This window comes from Balaenoptera borealis (genome assembly GCF_965194805.1).
Source record: "Balaenoptera borealis genome assembly, chromosome: 6".
Lineage (NCBI taxonomy): Eukaryota > Metazoa > Chordata > Mammalia > Artiodactyla > Balaenopteridae > Balaenoptera > Balaenoptera borealis.
This window is the reverse complement of record NC_138863.1, coordinates 111,633,593-111,644,177: the sequence shown is the minus strand read 5'-3', so window position 1 is coordinate 111,644,177 and position 10,585 is coordinate 111,633,593. Positions and strand designations below refer to the sequence as shown.

At 31.4% G+C, this 10,585-nt stretch overlaps 1 protein-coding gene across 2 annotated transcripts in view; it reads right to left on the bottom strand.

The window, feature by feature from the left end:
- Nucleotides 1–1,548: 1,548 nt before the first annotated feature.
- The window catches only part of DARS1 (aspartyl-tRNA synthetase 1), a 67,118-nt gene continuing 58,081 nt past the window's right edge, over nt 1,549–10,585 (bottom strand). For both annotated transcript variants that reach the window (XM_082397907.1, XM_082397908.1), the window contains exons 11-16: nt 8,729–8,875; nt 7,358–7,400; nt 5,898–5,978; nt 4,391–4,502; nt 4,132–4,203; nt 1,549–2,225 (exon numbers count right to left, since the gene is read on the bottom strand). In XM_082397907.1, coding sequence (XP_082254033.1) covers nt 2,134–2,225; nt 4,132–4,203; nt 4,391–4,502; nt 5,898–5,978; nt 7,358–7,400; nt 8,729–8,875 — 547 coding nt within the window. In that variant the 3' untranslated portion in view covers nt 1,549–2,133. The remainder of the gene's footprint in view (nt 2,226–4,131; nt 4,204–4,390; nt 4,503–5,897; nt 5,979–7,357; nt 7,401–8,728; nt 8,876–10,585) is intronic.

Sequence of the window (10,585 nt, the reverse complement as noted above, 5' to 3'; positions counted from 1 at the left end):
GAAAAAAAAGGTCCCATTTCCAATAGAAAAAAAATGGTAAGGTTTCCTAGCATAAACGAAAAATTAAAAAGTAATTTATTTAATTTAATTAAGTAATTTATTTTTGGCTGTGCCGTGCAGCTTGTGGGATTTTAGTTCCCTGACCAGGGATCGAATCCGGGCCCTGGGCAGTGAGAGCATGGAGTCCTAACCACTGGACCGCCAGGGAATTCCCAATTAAAAAGTAATTTTGAAAGATATTAAAGAACATCACAATTAAAGAAAAAATACCAAAAAAGGAAGGGATATACCATGTTCACTCATTGGTAGACTGAACAGATGAAAATTCCAAGTCTTTTCAAATTATTTATAAATTCAAGATAACTCCATCAAAATCCCAGAATACACATATCAAATAAATCTGCAAAATAATACTAGACAATGTTTATAGAAACAAATACTTAGTTAAAATATAAAAACATGGAAAAGAATTTTAAAAAACCCACTGAATTGATATAGTAGTTATCACTAGGTAGGAAGGAACAGGATCAGGGTGGGTAAATGGGAAAACTTAACTGTATCCACTACTTTTTCTCTAAAAAAGAAAATAAAATATCTGAAGCAAATATGACAATGTTAAGATTTGATGAAGCCTGGTGGCAAGTATAGGGGTGTCCTTTTTATCATGCTCTAATCTGGTTGACATGTTTGAAATACTTTATAAAAAAAAATTACATACAAAGATTACATCATTCTAAGATGTTATAAACCATTTATTTTGAAAGAAGCTATAATTCTATGAACTTGAGAAGAATAGATCTAGGGCTGTTATTATTATACTATTTTGGGGCTTGGGGATTATGCAATACAGAAAAAACAGGTATAGTTCATTTTATTCTTGGTGTAGCTTAAATGTATTTAACACTTCTGGGGTGCCTACCAAACTCAAGATACTTTGGTAGGTTATGAAAGAAAGATATAAAAATTGAGTATCTAGATGGTGAAATAAATTAACTTTAAAAAATAATGGGCAGATACATATGATCCAAGGGTAATGTTCTACCTTTCTGACCCCCTTACTTTTTTCTGTATTATTTTTCCTTTTCCTGTAGGAAATATCTGCATTACATTATTTTGTTCCTCACCATTATGTGTGGTTCACCATAAAATTAACATTAGCATCAACATATTTAAAAATCTAGAGGAAAAGTGTTTCTAACTAATTCTTAAACAGAAATTTCATTTTGGGAGGGAAGTGGGAGTGCATTTTAGTGATATTCACTAAATGCCAGTACCAGTTAAAAACAAAAACAGAAAATTCTGCAATATTTTTTAATCTATGTGAAATAAACTATTAAAGCAACCCAAGCTTTCAGCTTTAAGAACTGTATCCTTACACCCATCTGAATTTACCTCTTGATTAATACATGTTATGCATATATCAGTTTTCACTTGCTTTCAAGCATTTACATAAACTGGATGTCTATTTTTTTTCTTCTCCCAAATTATAAATGCCAAGAACCAGTTATAAAATCACATTGCCATGAAGTTACACAGAAACAACTATAATTAGCTTTAAAATTTTATTGAAATTCAGGTTTAGATTATTTAACAATTTAATATAATATTATATTGTGTATTTTCTAACCAGTATTCTCACCTGCTTTACATGATTTCTGAGCACAATTTTTAAGAATTGATATTTTCTGCCTAATTTTCCATGATATGCCAATTATACATTCATTAAAATCTCAGATACTCCCCTAAAATTGTTCTTACCTCAACGTCAGAATTTAAAAAAATAAGACCAAATATTGAAAATGTAAGACATTAATATTGTAGCCACTGCAATATAGAAAAGAAAATTTACACAATATTATCTGTTTAAAATTGCTGTTAACATTTATTGTAGTAATGCAATATATGAACGTTTAACATAACAATATGAATTTTTCATTAAAATGTTCAACCATTTCCTACTGAAGCATGTCCAAAGTTATAAAAATCTTCTCTTTTAAAGTAACCTATACTGAATTAGTCCAAAAGTAATTGTGGCACTTTGGATAAGACATTTATTTTATTGCATATTTTAAGTACCTAAGGTACAGCCTGATTAATAGCAGGTACTGGAAAGAATAAAAAGCAACAGTTTCCTTAAGGAGTAAGTCGTTTGGGATCACGGGGAAACATTGAGGTCTGACGAACATTGTGCAAGCCCAAAAAGAGCATAGTCACTCGTTCCAACCCTGGAGAAAACAAAATAATCATTAATTCTTTTTCTGAAAATCTCCCAGGGTCTTACCTATTGAAAACTACCAAAATAATATCACTGATCAACAAAATGCTTTTCCTTGTTAGGAAAAAAATGACTTCTATTATTTTGAGTTTAAAATGGAATATTTTGGGTCTGATTCAGAAAACAGACGATGCTGTATGTGGGAAGGACTAAATTAGATATTCTTAAGCTGTATGGATTCTGTGAAATGTGAACTACAAAAATTATGTAAATATCTAAAATTTATGATCTAAACAAACAAAAAATATTTTATAAGCCTATTATTATGTTTTCAAATGAGACCAGATTTTACTTATGTAGTCCAGGCCATCAGTGTAAGATGAAAGTCATAAACTTGTTCACGGAAATTTGATTTAACGGAAGTTACCAGAAATTTATTATAATTCAATACACATGAAACATGGTGGTTCCTAGCATAAAAGACTCTATAATACATTATTGTACTAAATGTTTTGAATGTAGAAGAGTCTGATTTTGACATGTGACTTAAATACTATATTACTGACAAGAATTAAGAACAAGTATCACCTAAGAAACACAGCAAAACTAGCAAATGAAACTTTTTGTGTGCAATATGATATATCTCGTTCACTGAATTGTAGCAGGCTAATACATCCCACAAAGAAGGCAAGGTCAAAGAATACTTTTATATATCAACAACTTTTAAGTTTAATACATTTAACATCTAAAAGTAATATAAATAAAAGAATTAATATTTTTATTTCTATTCCTTACTAAAAAACATCTGCAGATGTAAATTTGAACCTTGTATTATAGTAACCTAACACTAATCAAAAAAAAAAAAATCACCATATCCCATCTTCCACTCAAATATTAATTAACAAAAATAGGTATTTTGATAACCATTCAAGTGTCTTTCTTCACAAGCACGATGAAAATTTACATTGTCAGTTACAAAAGTTTGTAAAATATCATGCAAAATGCACATCATTCAATATTCTAAGAGAAAATAGTCATAAATTTCCCACTGAAATTTAAACTATGTACATATTCAATGTAGCATTGTTTGTAATAACAAAAGGCCGGTAATACCCTACATGTCTATCAATAGGAAGCTGGTTAACAAGATTACCATGCACCCTTTCAATGGATTCTATGTAGTGATTAAAAATGAATGAAAAAGCTCCTTAAGTATTGATAAGGAACAACTTACAAAATATAGTAAGTGAAAAATGCAAGCTATTGAATGGTTTATATAGTATAAAAAAATGTATTTTAAAAAGTACATGTAGCTTTGCATATGCAAAGATTATCTTTGCAAAGGCAAAGAAGAAACTAGAAACAATAGTTTTCTGTAGGGAGGTGAATGTACTCTTCTATATGCTTTGAATTTGAAATTTTTGTAAGTATATTACCTGTTTACCAAAAACCCCAAAACAAACAACAGAAAACTTAAGAGTTTTTGATACCAACATCCAAAAGTTGAGTAAGTTAAATATTTACTCATTTTCAATCACAGAGCAGCATCTTACATATACTCTAGAAGTGGTTCTAAAAGCCAATGAAATGTTACATTTCAACAAAAACATTTAGCAGCAATCTGAACTAACCGGAGGGAGAGCTTTAATCTGGGCTAATCTGAATGAACTCACGGATACAGAAAGAAAAGAGGATACTCAAAATCAAATTTTCATTTAGTCGTAACTCACTTAAAAAATTCTTATAATACATATTTGTATTACACTTAGCACTTATGAACTTATTTGTAAGCAATAACAATATACAGAATTTACTTTTTGGAGTCTAACGCTGAAGAAATTTTGTTAGAACTGAATGAACACTTTGACAAATGAAATCTGGGTTGGAAATACTGTCATAATATAAAGAAATATTACCAATGCCTCCACCAGCATGAGGAGGGGCTCCAAAGCGGAAGGAATCAATGTATGCCTTAATTTTCTCCAAATCTACAAAACAAACATAAAAAAACCCCACATAATTTATCATCTTATTTAGCTTAAAAAAATTCCAAAAGCAATTACTGTACAATGAAGATTAAAACAAATGACTGTTTCTGAAAAGTCTTTAAAGGGTTTTAAAATTTATTGTTTTCAGAATATACATGGCCCTCCTCAATATATTTAAGTTGTTTACCAATTCCATGATGTAAAGCTCTCTCTGTTAGCAGCTGAGGATCATGTATTCTTTGAGCTCCTGACAGTATTTCTTCTCCTCTCATGAACATATCATAAGAGTTGGACTGTTTCTGCAGGAAAAACAAACAAAAAAATACCACTCAAGTGGCTATCACCCTATCACACATATGTGGAAAAACACCCTTTGTTGCATGAAGAGCAAGTCCATTTTTTCCTACAATTAATGATGGAACCTGCTCCAATAAACATTTGTTTCTCTAAAACAGGATTAAACTAGTGAGGGATGAAAAATAAGTTCTTCCTTGCCTCTATCAGATTTTATGCTCCCCTTCTCCCACACCTTCCAACAACAAATCAGAACATTATATCTTCTTTTAAGAAGTAGTGCTGATTCTTATTTCACTTTATCATCTGAATTTTTTAAGTGTGATATGATTTTGAGATCACCTTTGGAACTTCAAATTATCAACAAGTGTTAGTCTTTTTAACTTTTAAAACGCCATTATTTTAAGGAAAGTAAATTGAACATCAATTTACCATAGCTCAAACTATTCCTTATCAGGTTTTAACTTACTTTCCTTGTCTTTCAATAAACCAATGGTTCTCAAAGTGTGATTGCTGGACTGGTAGCTTCAGTATTACCTTATCAGAAATACCAATTATCAAGCCCCACCCCAGACCAACTAATCAGAAAGTCTGGTGATGGGGCCCACCAATCTGTGGTTTAAAAGCCCTCCAAGTGATTCTGATGCCCACTGAAGTTGGGGAACCAGTGCAGAGGAAAAACAATGAAAAGCCACAAGACATTATTTAGATTAACTACCAGGATAGAATGTGAATTCTTAGTTCAAGGTCAATAATAAAATGATTTGGTAAAGTCTTCAAATCTATTAATACTATTTGTTGTTTATATAGTGTTATTTCCTCATATATCTTTAAAAATGACACGAGGAACTTCCCTGGTGGCGCAGTGGTTAAGAATCCGCCTGCCAATGCAGGGGACATGGGTTCGAGCCCTGGTCTGGGAAGATCCCACATGCTGCGGAGCAACTAAGCCTGTGTGCCACAACTACTGAGCACCTGTGCCACAACTACTGAAGCCCGCGTGCCTAGAGCCCGTGTTCCGCAACGAGAAGCCACCACATTGAGAAGCCCACGCACTGCAACAAAGAGTAGCCCCCGCTCGCTGCAACTAGAGAAAAGCCCGCACACAGAAAAGAAGACCCAACACAGCCCCCCACAAAAATAATAATAATAATAAAGTTTTTAAAAAAACACATGAAAATTATTTTTAATACAAGTTCTGGGGACTAATTTGCTAGAATATTCAAATTTCACAGTATCATTTTGACCTGACAGAAACTAGTAGCAATACATATAAAAACGTGTCCATCAAAACTGCAAGTTACTAATGAAAACCATTATTCCCATTGTATAACTTGACACAGTGACAATAAAGTTTTCCCTCTTCCCCCAAACAGGTTATTTAAAATCAAATTACTTACAGGATTTCTTGGGTCAGGCATGGTATAGAAAGGTCTTACAGCCAATGGATATTTATCAAGAATATAAAAATCTGTATCATACTATAAAAAGAATAAATATGATTAAAACAGATTTTTAAGAAGTTTAATGAAAGTAAAAAGAAGGCTACCATTTCAATTAACTGTCTTTTTTTATACATAAGTTTTGTTCTTCAAAATTACTGTAATTACACTCTATATACCATAACTATTCTGCTTCTTTCAAGTAACACCTGTATCCTACAGTATTTTGCCATGATGTTATAAATTCTTCCAATATACTTAATTTTTAGGAGCTGTTGACTATTCGATCATAGTTCAAATATGCATTTTTCGTTTTCTTTTTTTGGACATGTAATCTCTTTCCAATTTCTCCTCCATTGAAAATTATGCTGTGATAAACTTCTTTGATTTTCATTTTTTTGCATTGCAATTCTAGCTCATTTAGTTTTTCAGATGCATTTTATAACTATTTTTGTTAAATTATCCCAAATCTCATTGGGTTTTACAAAAACTACATTAAATCTATAAGTTATTTTGGGAAAACTGACGTCTTTTACTATATTCATCTAAAAAAACCTTGATTATTCCCCCCAATAATTTAAATTTTCACTTAGATATCTAATATTTTAGATACTAATTTGGTAGTTTTTCTCAGATGAAAACTACAATTGAAATAACATTAACATGAAATTATGACACTTTTGTTAGAAAGAATATGTGACCTACATTTAGTTAAACCATTCACGTTTCAACTCTTTTGATGTTAAACATTTTTCCTAAAACTGGAGCATAGAGAGAATGTCAACAGAGCTGACAAATTAGAAATGGCCCCACTGAAACATCATTTTAAAGGTATAAACTCAGTACTATGCAGTTTCACAAACAGGCTAGTTCCCCAGTCAGTTGAACAGTTTTGAGTGCAACCAGCAGGAGGAGCTCAAGGACTGTTTTTATTCAATTACACAATTTTCTTAATTTCTTTAAAGATCACACTAAGTTTAGCTTTTCTCTTCTTTGGAATTTTAGAAAATGAGATAGGAAAGTAGCTTTCATGTAAGAGGCATAAAGGAAATTCATTCACCCTCTAGTCCCATGAATTAGCAAGGGTAGTCAGGGAAGACTATTTCTAAATAATTTAAAATCATCTTGAGGTCCTCTCTAACTAATCTGACAATCAGACCTAGACATCACTTTTAGAGGTACCTCAGTACAACTCATACAAAAATCAAATACTGAGCTAATCATACCATTTGGGCAAAGCCTGTCTGAATACTTTTTATTTTTCTAAGAATTAAAAAAAATATATTATCCCCCTTGGTTTTTATTTATTCTGGAGTATTACCATTCTAGGAAGATTAGCCCCCCTTGCAACTGTTCTCTAGTTCCAGGGTATGTTTCAAATTTATAAAAAGAAATCCAGCATGTACAAGAGTCCTTACCTTTTCCTTTACCAAACGACCCAACAGTTTTTCATTTGGTGTACTGAAAAAGAAACAGGAAATCAGATGTTTGAAGATCAAACAGCAACTTAAAAGAGTTTTAAGTTAATAAGGAACCTCTTCTATTTGAAGTTCTCAAAGGATAAAAAATTTAGCCAAAATACATAGTTGTCTATTCTGCTCCTTTTTAAAAAGGCAACTACTACTGGAAACCACTTATGAGTGCACCTGGTACAGTTAGTAGGTGCTGCTCAATAATATTTAAATAAAAGTATAAATAGAATTTAGCAATTCACTGATTCATAAATAGCATGGATGAAGTAGTGTCCTGCAATTACAGATAATGAAAGTTTACTATACCAACATAGGCTTCTCTTGCCATTAAATGGTTCTACTTCAAAACGGTCTCTCCTTTTTTACTCTTTATCAAAGATTTATAAAACATAAATCAGTATTTCCAAGTAAAATGTAACAGTGTATATAGAAACCAATTACATTTCTATAGCCAGGACTTTGCTACTTTAAGTTCTATCCTATTTAAGAAAAATTTCCAAAATACTTACAAAAATATTATCCAACTTCAAGTAATTATAGAATTTATGGTTTTCCTTAAAATGTCATCTAGCAATGTACAGGATGATTAAAACAATATATATACATATGTGTACACACACACACATATATTTGTTAAACAAATAAAAGTAAATGAAGGGTTTTGGGTGAAATATGTTTTTAAAAAAACCCTAAAAAAAAATAATAACCCTCTCTTCCTTACTATATTGATATGAATTATTGTGTTGGCTTAAATATTTTAACTTAAGAACCCTTGAATAAAACATAAGTAAACAGAAATCTCCAATCTTTATTAAACTGTATAATTAATTTCAAAATTATAAATTGTTTGACCTGAATTTAGATAATATAATACAGTTATATCAAAGATCAGTGACTTGTATAACTTTTAGAGATCTTTAAAAGTTTCATACCCTAATCCTGTATGGGGACAGATTTAGGCTGTTGTCTATCCCCTCTAACACCACTGATTTAGAAAGAGAGTTCACATATTAGATGATAAAATCACAGGCAAAAGGCCCTATATTTTCTTTAAAGCATTACAAATATGAAGCCGGGGGGAAAATGCACAAAAATGGTGTTTATAAACAAAAATACTGAAGCTTAGGCAAACCACATTAAACGTAACATTTTATTTCAGATCACACATTGAACAAAACAAACATCATACTATATACCAAAATTAATAAAATTGAAGTTTATCAACTGGGTGAAAAAAACATCATTCATCAATACATTTATTCTTTTGTATCTTAAATCTAATTACTAAAGTTTTAAAAATCACAAAGAGAAACAAACCTTAGATCTTCTTCATCTCCCATTTCAATTCCGGCTTCCCTAAGCATAGCTAATGCTTCACAATACTCTAGTCTTAAAGTTGGCTCCAAAAATTTGAATGGCTCACATGGGAACTGTTTAGTCACCGTCTGAATTTCAGTTTGAAACCTATTTGTACAATGATTAAGAGTTAATAAAAATGTATGAAATAAATGTTTTCCCCACATGAGGTCACCGTGGCAATACATAAATATAAAAAAAATTTTTAACCAATACTGGTGAAATAAGGAACATACAGCTTTTTTTCTTCCACACACTCCATACACATTTTTTTCTTAAACAAAGCAGCAACATTTTTAACATTTCATTGGAGTTATTATATGTGCAGTGATGAGGAAAGGGCAACTTGAACAGGTTCTGGGGTAGAAACATGCCCTTTCCAGCTGAACCTGCTCATTGCCACAGATCTCCTAGCTGTCCGGGGAGCCTGTACTCAAGTGGCCAGTTGACATGGACCCAAGAGCCTATATACTATTAGTTCCATGGTTCCACTGATAACAATTGTGAATTCAGAGATAACTCAAAAGGAAATGCTTTTAGAGCAAAGCTCTTTCATGTAAAATCAGCCTCAGTATAGAAATTGCCTCAGGGACTTTTAGGCTCTTCAGTAGTAGAAACAGCAGCTAAGAAAAAATATCTGGTAGGTATTGAATATCTGTTTATGTCACATAAAATCATTCTTTGAAACAGTGTATGCACCAGAAAAAAACTGTTATCAAGAAATTAAGTTAAATAAGGAAGTTTAAATACTTAAAAAATATTTAACACCAATTCTCAATCTCATTTGTCATCACAGTGGCATTAAAGGATAAAAAACTTTCTTTATAATTCATATCAGCTCACATTGTTAGAAACATAAAATACCCATTTTATGGGCATTAAAAAAATCTGACTTTTTAATACTTTAATAACACTTGTTATCATCAAGGAAGACCAAATTAATGAACACTTATCTTCCCCCATTCCCATTATACCGTAAGTTTGTTTAGGAGAGTGCCTATTTCTTTCTCATTTTAATAATCACTATAGTATGTTTATTGTCTACCTTCTAAACAAGAGGCACAAGACAAATGTTTACTGCACTAAACTGCTGCTGTGGAAGATGGTAAGATTAAAAAGGTATATTTTACTAAAGTATTTATGGATGAAATGATAGCTGAGGTTTGCTTCAAAATAAGAGGGCAGGGGGGAAATGGGTAAAACAAAATTGGCCATGGGTTGACAATGGTTGAAATTGGGTGATGAGTATATGGGGTTTCATTAGGCTAGTCTATCTACTTTTGTAAGAGATTTAGAATTTTCCATGATTAACAGAATTGAAAAATGTATGTTTACATTCTATGAAAACAGTAGAAATAAAAACACTACTACTTCCTGATTAGTCTTAAAGTTTTAATGGAAGTAATAAACTTTAGCTATTGATTCATTCAAATCTTGATATAAGTAGGGTTAAGATGACCCCAATAATTAATTTTTAAATTGCTTTGCTTTGGATATTAACCCCTTTTCATGTTAATCAATGGTAATACAAAAATATGAATATCAATATTTTAACAGATTATTGACTGGATATGTATTAATATGTCTTTTGTTACCCGAATGTCATTGACCAGAGACGTATCAATACGTTTTTAGAGAGTGATACAATTATGCGAAGTTGTTAGAGCTTAAAATTGATCAAGGACAGCTTACGATTGTCATTATCATTCACATTTTGCTCCATTAGGTTTTTGTTCCAACCTTGTGTATATTATAAATGCAAGTTTATTACCATAAAATTTTAAAAAATGATGCATCGTGAAATTTTGAGTGAAGAAG